Here is a 19,865-nt window from a genome sequence, read left to right on the forward strand (position 1 = left end):
GATATAAACTCAGTAATAACTCAAGACACCGTTAGAATTAAACTAAGTGAACTAAATGTCAATAAAGCATTAGGAGCAGATGGTGTAAGTTCATATGTGTTAAAAAAATGTCAAAATAGTTTTTGCAAACCTCTAGAGTTACTATTCAAAAGATCCTAAAAAGAAGAACAAATTCCACTCATATGGAAAATGGCAAATGTAACACCAATATACAAGAATGGAGATAAAAATGATCCTGCAAACTATAGACCAATTTCATTAACGTTAATACCATGCAAAATTCTAGAATCAATATTAGGTGACAAAACAATAGATTACATGTTAACAAACAATTTATTAAATAGTAACCAACATGGTTTTCGAATCTAATCTACTAGAAACACAAGATATTTTATTTGACGCTTTTGAAAATGGCTGGTGTGTTGATATGTTGTATACAGATTTCTCAAAAGCTTTTGATAAAGTACCTCATATGCGATTGATGTTAAAGTTAAAATCATATGGTATTTATGGAGTAATTCTAAATTGGATAGAAGCCTTTTTACATAATAGAAAGCAACGAGTATTTTTAGGGGATTGTGTATCAAAATGGCTAACAGTTGAGAGTGGAGTTCCACAAGGTTCTGTCCTTGGGCCTCTTCTATTTCTTATTTTTATAAACGATCTGCCTGACACATTAAAAAATAATATTAAATAATATGCAGATGATAGCAAAAAAAAAAAAGTTTTTAAATCAGATGAAGATATTCGCATAAACAAATTACAACTAGATATCGATAATATTATGAAAAGGTCGCCATTATGGTTAATGAAATTTAACTATGAAAAGTGTAAAATTATGCACATTGGCTTAAAAAATCCATGTATAACTAATTCAATGTTCGACGCTGAAACTCAACAGAATAATATCTTAGCAACATCAAAAGTAGAACGAGATTTAGGAGTAATGATGCAATCTAATTTAAAATGGACCAATCATATTGATAAAGCTGTCGGAAAATCAAATGCTTGCTCTTATTAAACGAAATTTTAAATATTTTGACTCAAATATGGCAAAAAAATTATACACGACTTTTGTAAGACCCCATCTTGAGTTTGCAATCCAAGTATGGTGTCCTTATCTGAAGCAAGACATCTTAAAGTTAGAAAAAGTACAGAGAAGGGCAATAAAACTCGTACCAGCTTTTAAAAAAATGCCAAATGAAAAAAGGCAACAGTTATTGCAATTAACAACTCTAGAAGAGCGTCGTTTAAGAGGAGATCTTATTTTTCAATATAAAATACAGAACGGTTATGATGAAATAAATTGGATAAACGACTCAATATCTAAAGCTCAACTAAAACCTTACAATTTTCGTAGTCATAACCAAAAGTTAACAAAGGCATACTGTTTGAGTAATGCTAGATATAACTTCTTCTCGTGTAGAGTCGTAAATGCTTGGAATGGTTTACCACCACATATTGTCGAATCAATAATAATTGACCAATTCAAAAATAAACTTGATAAATCAGATTATTGCAAAAATTATTTATTAAATACTAAATAATATTTATATACATTGAAAAGTAAATAATGCTATGTTTAAAACATTTATAGCTGTTATAGCACAACATCTTCTGTTGTAGTGCTCCACAATTGATTTTATCGATTGTCACAGTGAACATTATTATTCAAAAAAAAAAAAAATATGAATTGAACTGTTGAGATTTTAATAGTGTTTAAGACTTTTTGTAAAATTATAATTTTAAAAGTACTAATAAAGACGAATAAGAAGAGATACAAGTTAGTTTTGAATTGACAATTCCCTTTTAAAACAAAGAATAGCTTTTGCGATTATAATGAAGTCATCTTAAAATTTTAAATTTACTTCATAAATAAATTTTGTTACAGTTGAAACTTTACTAAAATACTGTCTATTTGAGCAATACTATTACTAAACGCCCTTCTCCTAAACATTTTGATGATATCTTTTGGTAAGATAAACAATGTAAGTGAGTTGATTTTCTTGCGAAGATATTTGCTTCATCTTCTCATCATTCCCATAGAGACACATTGCCTTATTTACCCGTGTGAGCATAGTCAATAAATCTTCTTTTTCAGAGTGTTCTTTAAATATTGAAAGTAGGCAAGCAATAAACCAAGAACCAACTGTGTTTGTTTGATTGTATTTTTTATGGGGATGATTTCGATATGAGAATGCTTTTTTATTCTCTGTGGTTGAGTGCGCTACAAGTGTATTTGTATAGGGTAGCAATAATTTGGTACCAGTATCATGTGAAAGAGGTATGGAAAAATTTCGTGTAGGCACCTTTCCTTCATCAATCTCAGTACCACGACATGCTTGTATGAAAAAAAGTTTTGGTGTTTGAACTTTAATTCTACTTTGTTTGCCGCAGAATATTTCAATGATTTCATTTATTGATATTACTTCATTATTAGAACAGATTATACCTGTTTCATTACCATGACTTGATATCAGCACCGCGATGCAGTCGTAATCTATATATATATATATATATATATATATATATATATATATATATATATATATATATATATATATATATATATATATATATATAAACTTGAGCAACATTTACAAAATCAAGCAATAAAAAGAGATATTATGTTAATATTACCTTGTATCTTTTCATTTGGAACAATTCTGCAGCATTCGGTAATTACTTCATCTCTACTGTAATCTGTATATGATTTATGAGAAAAGTTACAACTATTAAAGAATTCAATAAATTCTTCCGCATCTTTATGAGCTGTAGGACGCGGTACACAACTACCGTCAAAATTTACAAAGTTAAGAACAACCAAAAAACCATTTTTTACGCGATAAATCAAGTCATCGGCAGAACACACAGAATAATTTATTTCTTTTGATTTCGAGCAAGAACGAATACGCGTGGACGCAGAAAAACTGTCTTGTGACAACTTAGTACGGTTAGAAGTTTCTTGCTCAGTAACTGGCTTATAGGACTGTTTAAAGGGTTTTTGCATTAAAACCAAACAATCATATATGTTGTTATTTTCTAAGGCCATGGCGAAAGCAGAAATTTCCCTGAAGTTTATTTTAGATAACCCCTGAAGACCTTTTGTAGCTATAGAAAAAAAAGCATTTTGTAAGTATTAGCATGCAAACTTTGCCAACAGTTAAAAATATACCACATGGCTAATCTCCAGAACCAGGTACTTTAACATCTCCTTACATGGAAGTGGATGTTAAAATGCCAGGCGTTACCTAGTAACTTGACATCCACTTCTACGGATAGATAAAAGAACGAGGAAAAAGCGGTTTCTAATTAAAGCATAATTGTTATTAACATTAAAGCTTCATTTATATATATTTTATACTTTTTTAACTTTGTTTTATACTTGGTTTGCGATTTTAGTTAAATGTTCTTTTTTCGAAAACAAAAAAAAAAAAAAAGAGCCATGCAAATAAAGTAAAACTTCATTAACGCATTAACTGTTTTTACTTATGAATACGTCACTTACCAATGTGACTTGTGCAAAGTTTGAATGATTTGACTACAACAACGCATGAAACCTTAAACTTATCACTCGTTAAAATCTCTCCTTACAACTGACACTGAAACCGTGAGCGTGTACACATGCAGCCTCGATCTTCGATCGGTCATTACATCTTCTGAATTAATGTACATTTGTTTTGCTGAGGTGATTATATTAAAAAAGTATTCCAAATATTTGATTTGCGTATTTACATTATTCTTTGTGTTTTTCTAATCAAGAATCAAAAAACATGTTTTTTTTATTTGTAATGTGCATTATAAGCCAAATGTATTAACTCTATTCAAGTAAAATACAATTTCATTGGGAAAACTTTACCGCTGGAAACTACCAGAAAAAATCCTAGGTAAATTTTCCTGCGAAACTTTTCCACATTGTCACTGCGTGACATTTTACTCTTTTTTTGGCAAAATCATCAGATTTTAGCGCATTTAAAATTAAAAATTAAAGATACTAAAAAATTTTCATATACATTACAGTTTCTAAAAACAAAATTATTTAGTTTTAATGTTTTATAGACTTTTAGGTATATACACTAAAAGGTTGCGTCACGACGTGACAAAAATTATCAAGCATTTTCCGTCATTTGAAGAAATGACAGTAGTTCAGTTCTTGTAGATATTTTGAAATATTTTTTTGTTATGCCTTGGATACTTAAAAATTGTTATAATAGTTTCATAACATTTTTTAAAAATGTTTTATAAATTTAAATGAAGACACCACATAAAAATATCAACGGAGTTTAAGTCACACCGTGACGTCACGGTGAGACCAGTACAAAATCATTGAATATTAAGACAATAACATCATCAAAAAGACAGTTGAAACAAAAGAAACAAATTTATTCGCATTTTTATAAGATTGGTATAAAAATAACGTTTCACAAAACAGTTTATTAACAATAATTTCAAAAAAAGTCTTGTAAAATTCAACTACGTTTTTTTTATTAAATTTTATCTAGTTAGCTAAGTATGATGTACTTGAATAAGGTTTCATTTCCATTTTATCATTAAACTATTTTAAGCAAAAGGCACTAAATATTCCAGGCGTTTTACAAGCATTAATTATGATATTTCCAAGTTCTGTGCCATTAAAAGCAGTTTTCAGCATGAAACCATAAAAACGTTTACTTGACTTTCATCTCTGACGGCTTTATAAAATGCTGTTGCGTTATTAATCAGAGCTTCTCTTCGAACAACTTTTTGTGTTGCTAATCTTTTTATGGTTGCTCTTATATGATCGCATGGTCCTTTACCATGAGAGGTTGCAAAGTAATTCCAGCTAATTTTAATTTTGTGCATGCTTTCAAGCAATAGAATTGAAGCTACTATGTAACAATTTTTAAATTGACTGCTAGGACCATCAGACCAAACTTGACTGCTAGGACCATCAGACCAAACTTGACTGCTAGGACCATCAGACCAAACTTGACTGCTAGGACCATCAGACCAAACTTGACTGCTAGGACCATCAGACCAAACTTGCAAGTATTTTACATCCTTTCTAATAAGGTTAGTTATTAACAAGTCAATAAAATAAATAACTGAATTTCTTGAATGGTTCAAATCATCAGAAACAATAACGGCAGATTTACAAGAGTCACCATGCCAGATAACAGCAGTAAATAATGTTACTAATTTTTTGTTCCAATGTGCTGACTGAACTTCAACCTACCAGAAAGTTGAGAAGTTTTCTGCAAAGTCAACTTGTAACAAAACTGAATCAAGATTGTTTTTTAAATCTTTTTTTTGGTTTTCATAACTCATTGATTGTTTTCCTTTTATAAAATAATGCAAAAGAAATTTTGGGAGCATTTTGCAAACATTGTTATACAAAATTATGGCTTTGTCTTTTTTTATTGCTTTTTCGAGGTACTTAGTTCCATTAAGTTGCGTAACTTTCTCCCAAAGGTACCAGGTAATTTCTTTATCGTGGTTTTTTTCATCTAATTAGTATGTTTTGAGAAATAACTTTTCGTCCTTACAAGCTTTACAAAGATTGTTCCAACAATTCTCGTCTCACTAAAGTATTTGGTAAAGCATGCGAATAAAGGGGAATTATCAAATCGATGAAATTTAATGCTTTGAGTGACAAGATAATGTTTTCATGCTTTTGACATGAACAAAAATTTCTAGGCATTAAGCTTGATAAAAGTATATGGCCTGGTCTCAAACTAGCAAGCTTGGATTTACTGATTGAAAAATCAGTGTCTTTGTTTTTAAATATTTGAAATGCTTCACTTATATTTATTGTTAAATACTTTTTTTTCATTTTCTTTTTTTCTTTATTACTTCTTAAAACAATCGTATCTCTTACTCCAGGTGCCTGATGGGATATACCATCTTGTTCAAAAAAATTAATGACGCATAGCTTCGTTTCATTATTAACAGCATTAGGTCCATGTGTTAGTTGGATATCTGGTAAATCTTTGTTAAACTGAATTGCAAATTGTTTAAAAACAGCTGCTTTTTTAAGAGGAGAAGTCGGAAAAGGACGTATTGCTTTTTTAACAGCTTCACCAAGTGTACAAGATGATTTGTAAGCAGGAGAGATGTTAGATGTTATTTTAGATAAAGAAACTCTTCTCTTTTTTTTTCTTAACTTGTCCGTTAAACGTGCTGATTCAATATTAGAATTTCGTTTTTCCTTTTTCCGTATTGAGTCCATTTCCTTTATAAAATCCGGACCAAATTTTTGCATTTGTCTTTCTCTATACTTTCTCTGGCGTTCAGCATTTGTCAGAGGCATTTTCATTACTTTCAACGAAGAAATAAACAATTTGTTTGTGAAAGTTTACTTTTTATAAGAAGTATATAAACAATAAACATTCAGAATCACTTCAGTAAGGGCGCGACAAAATTTAAGAAAAACTAAATAACAAAGGTGTTGGTAAAATATGTCTACATATTTACAGGTACACCTACAAGTTTAATTAAAAAAAACAATGTTAGTTATATTAAAGGAGGTTTCAAAACTTATCCACAAATAAAAAACAATAAAAATACTACAAATGTTAAACCAACATGTTTTTGCGTAAGATTTTTATAAAAATTACCCTATAGGCATTTGTTTTTAATTTTAAAAAAACGTTTAAAAGACATTTAGAACGTAACTTTTAATTTACGTTCTTAATGTCTTTTAAACGTTTTTTAAGCGCCTTTTAAATGTTCTTTTTGTAAGAATGTTTGGAAGACATTTTAAATGACATTTAAAAAACTTTTAGAACGTAACTTTTAAAAATAAATGCCCGCTGGGTGGTCTTGCCGTGTCGTCACAACGTGACATAAACTTAAGACACATAACACAAAAACTAAAAATATTTAAATTTAAATATCTATTGATATTTATTGCCCTATTTTAGTTACAAGTAATTTATAAATATTTATTTAAAATAAATAAATATTCTTACGCTAGAATGAAAAATGTTATGGGAGAGCGGGGAGAAGTGGGACACGATTTTTTTTTTTCAGGATAATTGCAATATCTTTTTTATTTGATGTATGAACTAAACCAAACTAGTTTTAACAAATAAAGCAATATTTGGGGCACCAAATGCATCCCTTAAGATTGACAGAATGTATTAATAAAGTATATATTTTTTTAGTTTAAGAGGAACCCTGCTATTGGGGTAAAGTGGGACAAGTGTGGGAGAAGTGGGACAAGTGTGCGGGAGAAGCGGGACATTTATGAAATACTATGAAATGCTATGAAATAACAACTTTATTTACATATGCTTTCAAATTTTTGATGTAAAAAGAACTCTCAATTTGCTCCAAATAATAATGATGAATCGAATCAAATTTAACTTTAATAAAGATCTCTCTTTCTAAATTTTGTTTTAAATCAACTGTATAAGAACTAAAACTAAAATTAAATATTTCAACTAAACGTCTCAATATTTTTATTTTGAAAACTATAAAAAACCGTAGCTAAAATGTTCTAGAAATTTCCGCAACAAAATAACGCAAAACCGTTAAGGAGAAGTGGAACAGCGACTTTTTTTTTTGTCCCGCTTCACCCCTATGTAGGGAAGACAAAATAAAACTAAAATTACAGCCACACAGTTAAAGCTAAAATATAAATTTAATTACTAAATGTTAGATGATAAGTGCATTTCCCTATAAAATAAAAAGAAGTGCAATAACTGTCTAAAATAAATACATACACAAGTTACAAGGCTGTCAGCAAAAGTACTTTTTTGGGGTACTTTCAAAAAAAGGGGTTTTCACCGCGCGCAGGGACGAGAAACGATGTCTAATAAAAAGAGCACATGAAATCTATACGTTTACATTAAATAATAGTAATTTGGCGCTGCTGCGAAATAAAATTATAGGGGCGTTCCACTTCTCCCGCGTCCCACTTCTCCCCACTCTCCCCTACTATTAGTGTCACGACGTGACATGTCACAGCGTGACAAACTTAAAGAAGACCAAATAGAAACTTCTCAATGAAAAAGACTATTTAATTATTACAATAAATTTCAATTTGAAAAGCAAGAGCCCCATCTATATTTTGCGTGAGACAAAACTACATAGAAATTTTAAAAAGTTTCAAAAAAAAAGGTTTCAAAATGATAATACTAGAAAAATAATTTAAATTTGAAGTCTAAAAAATTTTGTTTAAAGTTTATGCATCAAATCCTAAAATTTTTCGAAAACCAGTTCTACATGTTATATGTTTTTAGAAACTACAAACCTTTAACTATTGAATGATACATTTAGTTTTTTATTTTCTAGGATTTGAAATTTATATTAAACTTTTTGTGCAACGTGGAATGGCCGCCTGCGAGTTTACGACAAACTCTAAATTTTCACCCGTCAACAAAAAAATTTATTAAAATGGCTGCCCCTGGTTTTAAAACAAAAATTCTGAGCACGTGGTATTAGTTTAAACTTTTGTAGCATAATTCATTTGATAATGCAAAACCTTTTAAAAAGTTATTCAAATTTACAATAATCTTGCAAAATGCGGCCAGATATTTCATGTTTTCGTTTTTCATATTTCATATATTATTTCATTTGTTATAAAAGGCACATAATAGCCCATTTGTTTTTGTCAAATAAAAATTTGTTTATATATAGCTTATAAATCATAATATGTTAAAATTAAATAGACGAGACCAAAAGTTTTCGACTAATCAGACAGACTTTAATATAATTTAATTTCTATTGTTTAAAATAAAAGGTTTGTAACAATGCGCAACGAGCATGGTTCGAAAAAAAAAACAATAGGTTGCACATCTATCTCTTATAGGTCCATGATAAAACAGTTAATCTCAATAAAATATGGTCAATAAAATATTACAAAACTCGTTAAAGCGCAACACAATTATTTAGTTAAAAAATAAATAGAAAAGACACGTGTTGCTCAGATAGGCGATGTTGCGCGCAAATTTTCACAAGGGTAGTCCTACGTTACTTCGATTACAGCGCCTCTGGTGGCTATATTTAAATTTATGATGAACCAACAGATGCGTCACTTATATGCGATTCACACGAGGGGGTATTTAATGGAACATTCTGTGGAACATGGAACGTGAACAAATATTCTCTGGTATGAACGCAACTTGAACAAAAATTCACGGAACATTTGAGGAACTTTTGTACCGCCTAGGGCTTCTCATTTCCCGTAAAAATCTAATTCCCGGGATTCCGGGACAAAAATGATTAATTTCCCGGGATCCCGGGAAATCCCGGGATTAGGTAAAAAGCAAGAATTTATCCAATTAGGTGGGGGAAATAAGTAAATTAAAATAAATACAAAAAAAAAACGCCTTTTTAATACTATTACTTTCAACAAGAAAATAAATACAAAATAATTCTTAGAAGCTAAGACTCTTAAAACAAAATAAATATCAACTTCAATAACATTATATTTTTTATATAGATTGATTTTTAAAATAATTTTTTAAAAAACATAAATTGTCAATAGCGCTATCACTTAAAGATGACCGAATTTTCGTAACAAAGAGACCTGCCGCCGAAAATGCTCTTTCTGAATCGATTGATGTCGGTGGGATAGTTAATAGGGCATTATATAATTTTTCTAAATTATTTGTACGCTTTTTCGTTGCATCAAAAATATCCATTTCTTTTGTAATATTTTTAACGTCATATAATACATCTTCTGGACTCTCAATTCGACTAACGTTCGTAATGGCATCATCCAATTTTTGATGAAGTGTTAATTCAGATGTTGTCTTCAAATTTGGTTCTGCCATAAACGACATTTCAGTGTCATCGTTACTGCATTCTAATTCCTCAAGTTCAACGGAATTTCCACCACCATCAATACCCTCAACAAATAGCTTCGAAAATAATAGCGTGAAGGACTGATTTGGAAGGTAATAATAATACAGAATCTATGTCCGATTCGTGTTTATAATTTGATGGATTATTTAAATATTTCAGCAAGCCAACTAAATTTTTATTCCGTCTTTCAACAATTCTCTGTTGCACATGATGCAGCATTTTAGCCGAAAAACAATCTTTATTTTTGCGCAAAACATCTAATATAAACACTAATACACCCTCTGCATCAAGTAGGGATGCTTTGCGTCGGCCAAGTCTTTCAATTCCCAATTTAATTGGTTGTAAAGCTGTTACTACAGTCTGCACGACTAAATACTCACCTTCCGAAATATTGTTAACATCGTTATGTTTAAAATTTATCAATGCTTTTAATATACATGTTTTTAATGCTATAAATCGCTCCAACATTGCAAGAAGGCTATTCCACCTTGTCTTTACATCCAGTATTAACTTGAGTTCTTTATTGTATGTAATTTTTACGTATTTTTGTAAAATTTCATTTTTAAGTGGTGATTTACGAAACATTCGTACAATTCTCCGGACCTTTTGAATTGTTTGTGCAATACTTATGTGGCCTAATAATTCGTCAGTGATCTCAACGTCTCGCAAATTTAATAAATCGTTGTTTTGGCTTGACTGTAAATCCACTGAAGTTGTAAAATCGATTTCTTCAGACTCGTCATTTTCACTATTATTTTCATCAGAATTTTGACTGTCTGATGCATTACACTCACTGCCCGATGAATTTGAAATCACTGATTTTTTGTATAGAACATCACAAACTGCTAAATGTAGCCCATGTGCATAACAAAGTTGATGTTCCATCCCGCTTAATCTTCCATATTTTTTCATAACTGATGCACCGTCAGTTACACTAGAAATTATATGCTTCTTTGTAGATAAATTAAATTCGGATAGCTTATTTTCAACCTATCAATAGTTTTTTCAGCTGGAAGCGACCCAACTATTCGAATCATGCCCAAGTTCCAAAGCCTAGTTAATGAATGCACATTTAAATTCAAATAGCGACGATTTTTTAAAGATGTGTATTCGTCCATCAAAATAGAGAATCTAGAGCCACCTTGAATTTGCATAGTGATTTCTTTAAGCACTCCTTGTTTTGCTAGATGGTATTGACATTTTACCAAATTCATTACATGTGAAGGGTCTTTTGGCAATATCATTCCTTTATCAGATAAAGATTTTCTTATAAATTCAGATTTTGCAACAGCATTAATAGAAAAGCCATCTACAGCCGCCAATTTTGAAACAACTTCTTCTATAGATTCCTTTTTTATAAATGACGTAATTTTAGGTTGAGCATTTCTAACTTCAAAATTTGTTTCTTCGTTTGGCCTTTTTTTCTTTACTTCAATTTCGACTTCCTTGTGAAGATTTTTTAAATGACGAAGAAGACGACTTGTTGAAAATCCTTTACACATTATTGTTGTTTTACATATATTACAAGTGGCAGATTCTGTGTTTTTTTCTTTGGTAAAATTTTCCCATGCCTTAGATCCACTTGACATGATGCTGTATATTTATTATCCTATCAATTAAATAGATAAAAATATACTAAAATATAACTATATTACCTACAATAAAAATCCCGAAATAGTGTGCTGATTGTAGATAAATTATTTTAAATTAGTTGTATTTACTAAACATATATTTTAAACTTCACTTACTTGGTTTTTCACTTATTTCACTTTTTACATACAAACTACTTTCTTAACGTAACTAATTACTTTATTTTCTAACTACCAACTTTTATGCGTGACTAATTACTTTTTGTGCACGTACAAGCATTTGTAACTTGTCCGTAGTTATTTTATACTTAACATATCAGGGACTCCCCTTTATTCATTGTAATTTCTTGCAATTGTGATTATTTATTAGATTAGTCACCAATTTTTTGCAGTTTTGGTTTGTGCCTAAGATAGATAAAATATTATTATTGAATTTGATTTATAAATTGATTTGGTTTGTTTATCTAAGCTTTATATGCTGTAAGTTACAACATATAAAATTTAAATAAGTAAATCAAATCTATTTATAAATCGAATTCAAAAATAATATTTTATTTATCTTAGACACAAACCAAAATGCAAAATATTGGCGATTTAATTGCCCTCTATAATATATCTTCCAAATTTTTATAGAAAAGGAAAAGGAAGTAATTTGTACTCAAATTTTGAGTAATATTATTTTTAATATCTTTTTAAATGTTCAAAATGTTTTAAAAAATTACCGGGATTCCCGGGAAATTTCATTGAAATCCCGGGATAACGGGATGGTTTTTTACCTCCGGGATCCCGGGAAAACGGGTTCCCGGGATCCCGTTTGATAAACCATAGTACCGCCCCGAAAACCCAGAACAAGTAAATGTTCCGGAATATTTCTTTGTTTTCCTATAAAAACTAGTGCCAATTTTAACTATATTTAATGTATATCCTGAAAAAGCGTGCACTTATCAGACTTCGGTCAATTACTTTAAGCAGACTTGGATCAATAGCAATTAAATTAAATACATTTTCTTGATGTAATGGTAATAGTTATTGTATTTTATAAGGTATAATTACAAGTAAATTTAATACAATTTTGAATTTTTATTCAATTAAAATTTACTTATTATTTTTAATAGTTGACAGGTTAGTATATAATATCTAGTAAACTTAAAATTTCCACAATGTCTCAGCAAAAGATCAAGACGTTATTGACGCCAGCGTTACTAATACTGGTCTTGTTGCATCTTCTGAAAATAAGTTTGTATGGAATATAACTAACACAAGTGAACTATTAGATTTATGAAGGATAATTAAAAAGCATTAGTTTCTTCAAGAAGAAACACAAATATTTATAAACAAATGGCAGCTGAATTTTTAAACACATTTCATATTGTACCTCCCCCTTAACTGGATCTCTAATTCAATCAAGATAGTAGTATGAGGAAACAATTCAGGTAAGTACTTATTCTAGACTTAATATATGATACTTTACTTTGTATTCAAAAATATCTAATTGCAATTTAGTTTGTAACTGAGTGTTATGATGAATAATTACAATGGTAATAAATAATAACAACTGGCGACAAGTGAAAAACAAGACTGAATTAAACGACACATATCTCTTTTAAGGTATACGGTAAAATAAAAAGGAAAAATGTTTTAGAAAGTATTTTTATTTTAGTTTTTAAATATTTTATGTGTTTTTATTTTTTATAGAAAAATTAATAAAAAGCAAAGTTCAAAACAAGAAGAGATTAGAAAATGTGTGTAAGAATTTTATTTAAATTAAAGAAATGCTGGTAAAAAGTTCTCTTATGATCATTTTAAAACTGAGAATATACCTAATAGTACTATTTACAAGATAATTAAATGTGCTGTATGTGAATCTGCTTACCAAAGAGTTCAAGGAAGTAGAGGAAAGGCTAAGAAAAGTGACCAAGACAGACATTAAAAGGCTCAAACTTATGTTTGACCATAAAGATGGAGTTTCACAATGACAGGCAGCTAAAAAAGTTCAACTGTGCTTAGCAACACATTAGCAAAATATTAAAGAAAAAAAAGAAAAAAATTAAACCAACAAAAAAAATGACCAGCAAAAGAAAACGTTCTGACCAGCAAAAAGCAGTTGCTAGAACTAAGTGCAGTAAATTCTGTCAGAAACTCAAAATTCGTAAACCATTCATTGATGATGAGTCTTATTTTACGTTAAATCATTCCAGTATCAATGGAAATGATATATTTTATTATGCAACGTAAAATCTATTCCATCAACAGTAAAATACCAAACAAAAGAAAAGTTTCAAAAAAAAAATTTCTATGGATTGCTCTTTCTAAAAATAGCCTTTCTCAGCCCTATTTTGTGTGTAGTGGACTAGCTGTAAATTAAAAAATCTACTTGAACAAATGTATTAAGAAGAGACTTATTCCATTCATGGATAAGTATCATTTAGATGGCGCATATGTATTCTGGCGTGATTTGGCATAATCTCACTATGCAAAAACAGTAATCACGTACCTTAACAAGAAAAAAGTCCTTTTTGTTGAGAAAGCGGATAACCCTGCAAACTTCCCTTTTTTAGACTAAATGTTTGCTGGGTGGGGTGAACTTTGCACAATGTACAAAGTTCACCTTAAATGTCGTTGGTCATTCAAAAGCAATACTTTCTAAAACTTCATGCAAATATTCTATATAATAGAGTTAATTCATACATTTTTATAGCTTTAAATAATTTCTTGGGTAACTCAAGGTCAAATTAAGTTGTTAGTAATGTTTTTTCCACATGTCAAGTCATTACAAAAAGAAGCTTAAAACCAGAAAATACAAAAACTATACAGAGGACAATCTAGCTAAATGTCTTGAAGATGTAAAATCTAAAAAGCTGACACAAGAGCAAGCTGCTGCAAAATATGGTGTTAGTTGAAGAACGATTTGTTACAAATTAAAAGGAGAGCATAACTTAAAACCTGGTAAAACCGTATTATTTTTTCAAATTAGAGGAGACTGCCTTTGTCAAATGTACCATTCAATTAAGTAAATTTGGATTTCTTATTGGTAAAGAAGACTTACGTCATATTATGTACAATTATATCCATAGTTCTGGTAGAAAAGTAAAAGAATATAAAATCTTTCCTGGGCCTGATTTAATCAAGTCATTTTTACAAAGACATCCAGAACTAACAAATAAATTTGTGCCAAACATAAAAAAATCACAAGCAAATGTTAATGAAGAAATTCTAAAAGAATATATTCAACATCTTACCAAAACCATACAGATGTTCCTCCAAATAACAACTGGCGACAACTGAAAAAAAGACTGAATTAAACGACACATATCTCTTTTAAGGTATAGGGTAAAGGAAGGTATGTTCGTGATATATGTAATTTCGTGATATTTCGCTCGGCATTTGTAGCGAACATACCTATTAGTCAAAAACATCGAAATTGCGTCAAATGGTACCCCGGGGTACTACTGTCGATTCACAAATAGTCGTTGGGTGCGTGTGATACGTCAATTGTTTACTATCAGTTTGTACATTCTTTAGCATTATTTAACGTGCGTTCAGCACATTTGTTTGGAGTACTTGTCCAACATTTTTATTTCCAGACTTGTGTTTTAAGGTAAGTAAATTATTTTTATTAAATATTAAACTAGAAAAGATGCTTGATTTAATGGTAAAACTTTTGTTTTTTTATTAACTTCCTATAACTTATGATTCCTTATCGCAGTTACACATTTTCTTAACGTTTTCACCTCAAATGAATTTACATTTTTAATCATGTTTCTTTTATTAAATATAATGACATTAAAAATTGTTTTAAGCACGATATAACTATATAGTTAAATGATAATAATATCTTTCTCTATACGAATCTGCAAAAAAAGGGATTCAAGTGCAAAGTGTCTGACTCCTCCTGATCAACCTATTCCATTAACTTCAAAGGATTCTATTCCTGTATGTTCTAAAAAAAGTAAAAAAAATAAAAATGCTTCAAAAGATGATGATTGGGAGTGCGGTGTTTGTAAAAAAAGTTACAACAGTGATGTAAAAAAAAAAAAATGGAAAAAAATGGGTGCAGTGTTCCTATTGTTTAGTACCTTATCATGAGAGTTGTCAAACATATGAGGACATTGGTGAAGTATTTATGTGTGATACATGTTGTCAACAAGAATGTGATTTAGAAAAATAAGTTAATCAGATATAAGTATGGTTAATATTATAGTTATTATATTAAGAGTTTTTTGTAGGTCTGTTATTTTATTTTCTAAGCTACCTATGTTAAAAGTATATTTTTTTTATATATAAATATAAAGTAATGAAAGTATTATTATAATTTTGTTAACTTATAAGCCTGACTATATTTATATTTTATGAACTTAAAGTCTGATTGAATAGTTATGAATTCAAAACAAGTGTTGATATTTTTTGTTATATTATACCAGATGTTATACTTAATTAATAAAGAAAAATTTAATTATTATTGTGTATTCACGAAATTACCTAACCACTATCACGAAATTAAATATCATATCACAAAATTACCTAACTTTTCTCAATGACTTTTGAGCTTTTATAAAAACTTATCAAAGGACTTAAAATCCCAAAACTGCATAGATTCTAGTAACTTTACTCTATGTACATCAAACAATTAAAGTAATTAAGTAAAATTACTGAAATTGACTTTCTCATTACACATCTAGTTAATTTATCACGAACATACCTTCCTTTACCCTACGGTAAAATAAAAAGGAAAAATGTTTTAGAAAGTATTTTTATTTTAGTTTTTAAATATTTTAAAAACTAAAATAAAAATACTTTCTAAAACATTTATTTATGTGTTTTTATTTTTTATAGAAAAATGAATAAAAAACAAAAGTTCAAAGTTCAAAACAAGAAGAGATTAGAAAATGTGTGTAAGAATTTTATTTAAATTAAAGAAATGCTGGTAAAAAGTTCTCTTATGATCATTTTAAAACTGAGAATATACCTAATAGTACTATTTACAAGATAATTAAATGTGCTGTATGTGAATCTGCTTACCAAAGAGTTCAAGGAAGTAGAGGAAAGGCTAAGAAAAATGACCAAGACAGACATTAAAAGGCTCAAACTTATGTTTGACCATAAAGATGGAGTTTCACAACGACAGGCAGCTAGAAAAGTTCAACTGTGCTCAGCAACACATTAGTAAAACATTAAAAAAAAAAAAAAAGAAAAAAATTAAACCAACAAAAAAAAATGACCAGCAAAAGAAAACGTTCTGACCAGCAAAAAGCAGTTGCTAGAACTAAGTGCAGTAAATTCTGTCAGAAACTCAAAATTCGTAAACCATTCATTGATGATGAGTCTTATTTTACGTTAAATCATTCCAGTATCAATGGAAATGATATATTTTATTATGCAACGTAAAATCTATTCCATCAACAGTAAAATACCAAACAAAAGAAAAGTTTCAAAAAAAAAATTTCTATGGATTGCTCTTTCTAAAAATAGCCTTTCTCAGCCCTATTTTGTGTGTAGTGGACTAGCTGTAAATTAAAAAATCTACTTGAACAAATGTATTAAGAAGAGACTTATTCCATTCATGGATAAGTATCATTTAGATGGCGCATATGTATTCTGGCGTGATTTGGCATAATCTCACTATGCAAAAACAGTAATCACGTACCTTAACAAGAAAAAAGTCCTTTTTGTTGAGAAAGCGGATAACCCTGCAAAATTCCCAGAACATTATAGGCTTTGTCTATAAGGATAATTGGTGTGCAGAAAATCTTAAAAAATTACCCTCAAGGATCAAGTATTGCCTTAATAACGTTGATTTGAGCTTATGTAGAGTGTAGCTCAGTCTATACTAGACCTAGTTGATAAAGTGAGAAAGAATGATTAAATTGAAAGTAACTTACATATAAATAAAAACTAGAATAAAAATACTTTCTAAAACATTTTTCCTTTTTGTTTTACTTTAACCTTAAAAGAGATATGTGTCGTTAAATCCAGTCTCGTTTTTCAGTTGTCACCCGTTAAATAAATTTTCCTTCTCGTAGAATATCAAAAAGTTATATGCAAAAAAGAAAACTTTATTTTGTATAAGGGAAAACTGCTATATCATAACGATTTAATTCTATTTACATTAGTTGACGTTTATTTAGGCGATATTCCTTTTATGTACCGTTGAACCGAATTTACGTGTGAACGCTGCAAGGAACATTTTGAAGAATATTTTGTTCCGGTAACATTTCTTCCGGAATAATGTTCCGCCAAACGTCACTCGTGTGAATATGGTATTAGAGGTTAGCTAGAAAGTAAGGGTCTGCGTCTCGGAATCGTTTTCTCGAAATTATCCGGGACAAGCATAACGAGACGAGAAATGTCCCGGAAAAAATTGACGAATAAACTGTCCCGGAACAAAGTTATAAATCGGGACAATAAATTTTCTATTGGACTTTAAAAATTATGTCCCGGATATCATCGTCTCGTCTCATCTCGAATAAAAAAATAGCAAGACGCGGATGCTTACCAGAAAGTGAAGCAAAATGTCCTTTATTCTCAACCCACATCATGATTAATAGCCTTTTCAGCTCTGTCCATGTATTGGAGATAGTTAAACTTTTGTAGATGCAAAATGATGATGCAAGCAAAATATATGGAAGAAAATATTTTTAAGACAAATTTGTAAATCATTAGTGTAAGAAAGATCATTTAAGCAATAACTGCAGCATAATACATGATGATTTATGTAAAGTTAGTAAATCAAGTCATATTCTACATGATATTGCAGATGCAGTGTTGCATGTCATTAATCAAAAACTCGAGAATTCAAAAAAACTATAACAGAATTTCTATCTGGTGGGCTAAGAGTAAGAGTAATTAAATTTGTTAAGTTCATAAATATGAAATTTAGCCTTCACCTTTGCTTGATTTGTGCTATTCCATCCCAAGTCTAACTACAAATCTTGGTTTTATTGACACAGTTGATCATTAACTATCAATATAAGCCAGAAATTTAAACTGTTATTTCAATATTATTCAAAATGTCAAAAGGTAATGAACAGCTCGCAATCTTTTCAAGAGAATGATATTCAGGAACTAAGAAGGTATTTAAAATGTTTTAAGTTTAGCAGGTTGTAAAATACCATATTTGAGATACTTTGAAAAGCATCACTTATTGCTGATTGCTTTTATTAAGGTAGAAATTTTTGAATAAATTTGAATAAATTCTATGAAATCTTTTTCATATAAGTAAATAATTTTATATAAGTAAATAATTTTAGAATCAGCAATCCACAATCTTATGAACTTTTATTAACTGACAAGGCCAAGTGCATCTGTAAATCCAATAATGCATTTGCTTAAAACCCATATTCTTTAATTTATTCAAAAATGGGGATTAGGCATTGAAGTGTATGAGGAAAAAGGTGAAGAAAGTTTGCATGCTGAATTTAACAATTGCTTGAAAAGCAAGCTGAAAGAACATTATATAAGAAGGTATTAAAAGATTTATCCTAAGACATGGTATTATTTAAGTACTATTATTATATACTATAATACTATTATATTATATAGTTATATGCTATAATGCATTTTTTTAAAAAGAGTATGTTCTTTTTCAAAAAATGACAAGTTAAAAAGAAACAGCGATTATTTAGGCATTTATTACAGAACTTAGAACAATTTAACTTTTTAGTCAAAAATTTTTAAAACAAAAGATATTCCTTTAAATTATTTAGCAGATGCTTCCTTTTTTTAACTCAAAAAAACCTTGCAGTTTGCACATTGAAATTTTTTTTGTTTACAAACGTCCTTATTTATTTTTATGTTTTACTATAAACACTCTAGGATGTAAGATTTCAATATGTATAGTTTTTTTTAATGAGAAATAAGTATAGATTTAGTAACAAAATCAATCAACGAATTTTAGTTGCAAGAAAATCACTTAGGCATTTTTTTTCCGTAACTTCGAAAATAACAAATGTGCGCATGCTCACAATAAAATAACAGGCTTAATCCACAGTGATCTTCATTTATAACTTACATTTAAAGAAATTTAGCGTACCGTAAAAGTGCCTAACTTTGCACAACCGTTGGTAACTTTGCACAACAGTATGTCAAAGATGTTTTACTCTCTAGCAACTAAAAATTTGAACTACAAATGCAAATCACTTTAGAATCAATCGGTTTGTTTTAGTGTCAATACGAAACTCATGTAAAGTCGTTTTATAAACGCGATTTCTCGCAACACGAGTCGTTTTGTCTAAACATAGAAGTAGAATACAAAAATTATGTCTTACAACTTTTATTTGTGCAGCAGATCAGAATTGAACTCAAAAGTGAATAAACTGCTTAAAGTGTTTGTTATGGTATTGATTTGAAGTATACTAAGTGTTTAAACTAATATCGATAAAAAAAAAAATTAAAATTTAACAGTCTTGTAAATAAAGTACTTTTTAGGCAGAATTTGGGGTAACTTGGGGTAATTGGGGTAACTTTGCACAATGTACAAAGTTCACC

The 19,865-nt window shown here is 29.4% G+C and overlaps 1 protein-coding gene across 2 annotated transcripts; it reads right to left on the reverse strand.

Moving 5' to 3' along the window:
* Positions 1 to 1,834: 1,834 nt before the first annotated feature.
* On the reverse strand, positions 1,835 to 3,673 carry LOC149894242 (caspase-3-like). Of its 2 annotated transcripts, XM_090076199.1 has the most exons (4): positions 3,509 to 3,673; positions 2,641 to 3,111; positions 2,453 to 2,500; positions 1,835 to 2,341 (listed from the first exon to the last, which is right to left on the reverse strand). In XM_090076199.1, the coding sequence occupies exons 2-4, from the start codon at positions 3,050 to 3,052 to the stop codon at positions 1,950 to 1,952; spliced, it is 852 nt and encodes a 283-aa protein (XP_089932325.1). In that variant the 5' UTR covers positions 3,053 to 3,111; positions 3,509 to 3,673; the 3' UTR covers positions 1,835 to 1,949. The 2 variants fall into 2 exon arrangements, with proteins under 2 accessions (XP_089932325.1, XP_089932324.1); XM_090076198.1 differs by having other exon boundaries at positions 1,835 to 2,500.
* Positions 3,674 to 19,865: the final 16,192 nt, after the last annotated feature.

The sequence above is a fragment of the Hydra viridissima genome, unplaced genomic scaffold, assembly GCF_058129835.1.
Source record: "Hydra viridissima isolate aposymbiotic clone 2 unplaced genomic scaffold, HvirCarnegie_v1 scaffold_1, whole genome shotgun sequence".
Classification (NCBI taxonomy): Eukaryota; Metazoa; Cnidaria; class Hydrozoa; order Anthoathecata; family Hydridae; genus Hydra; species Hydra viridissima.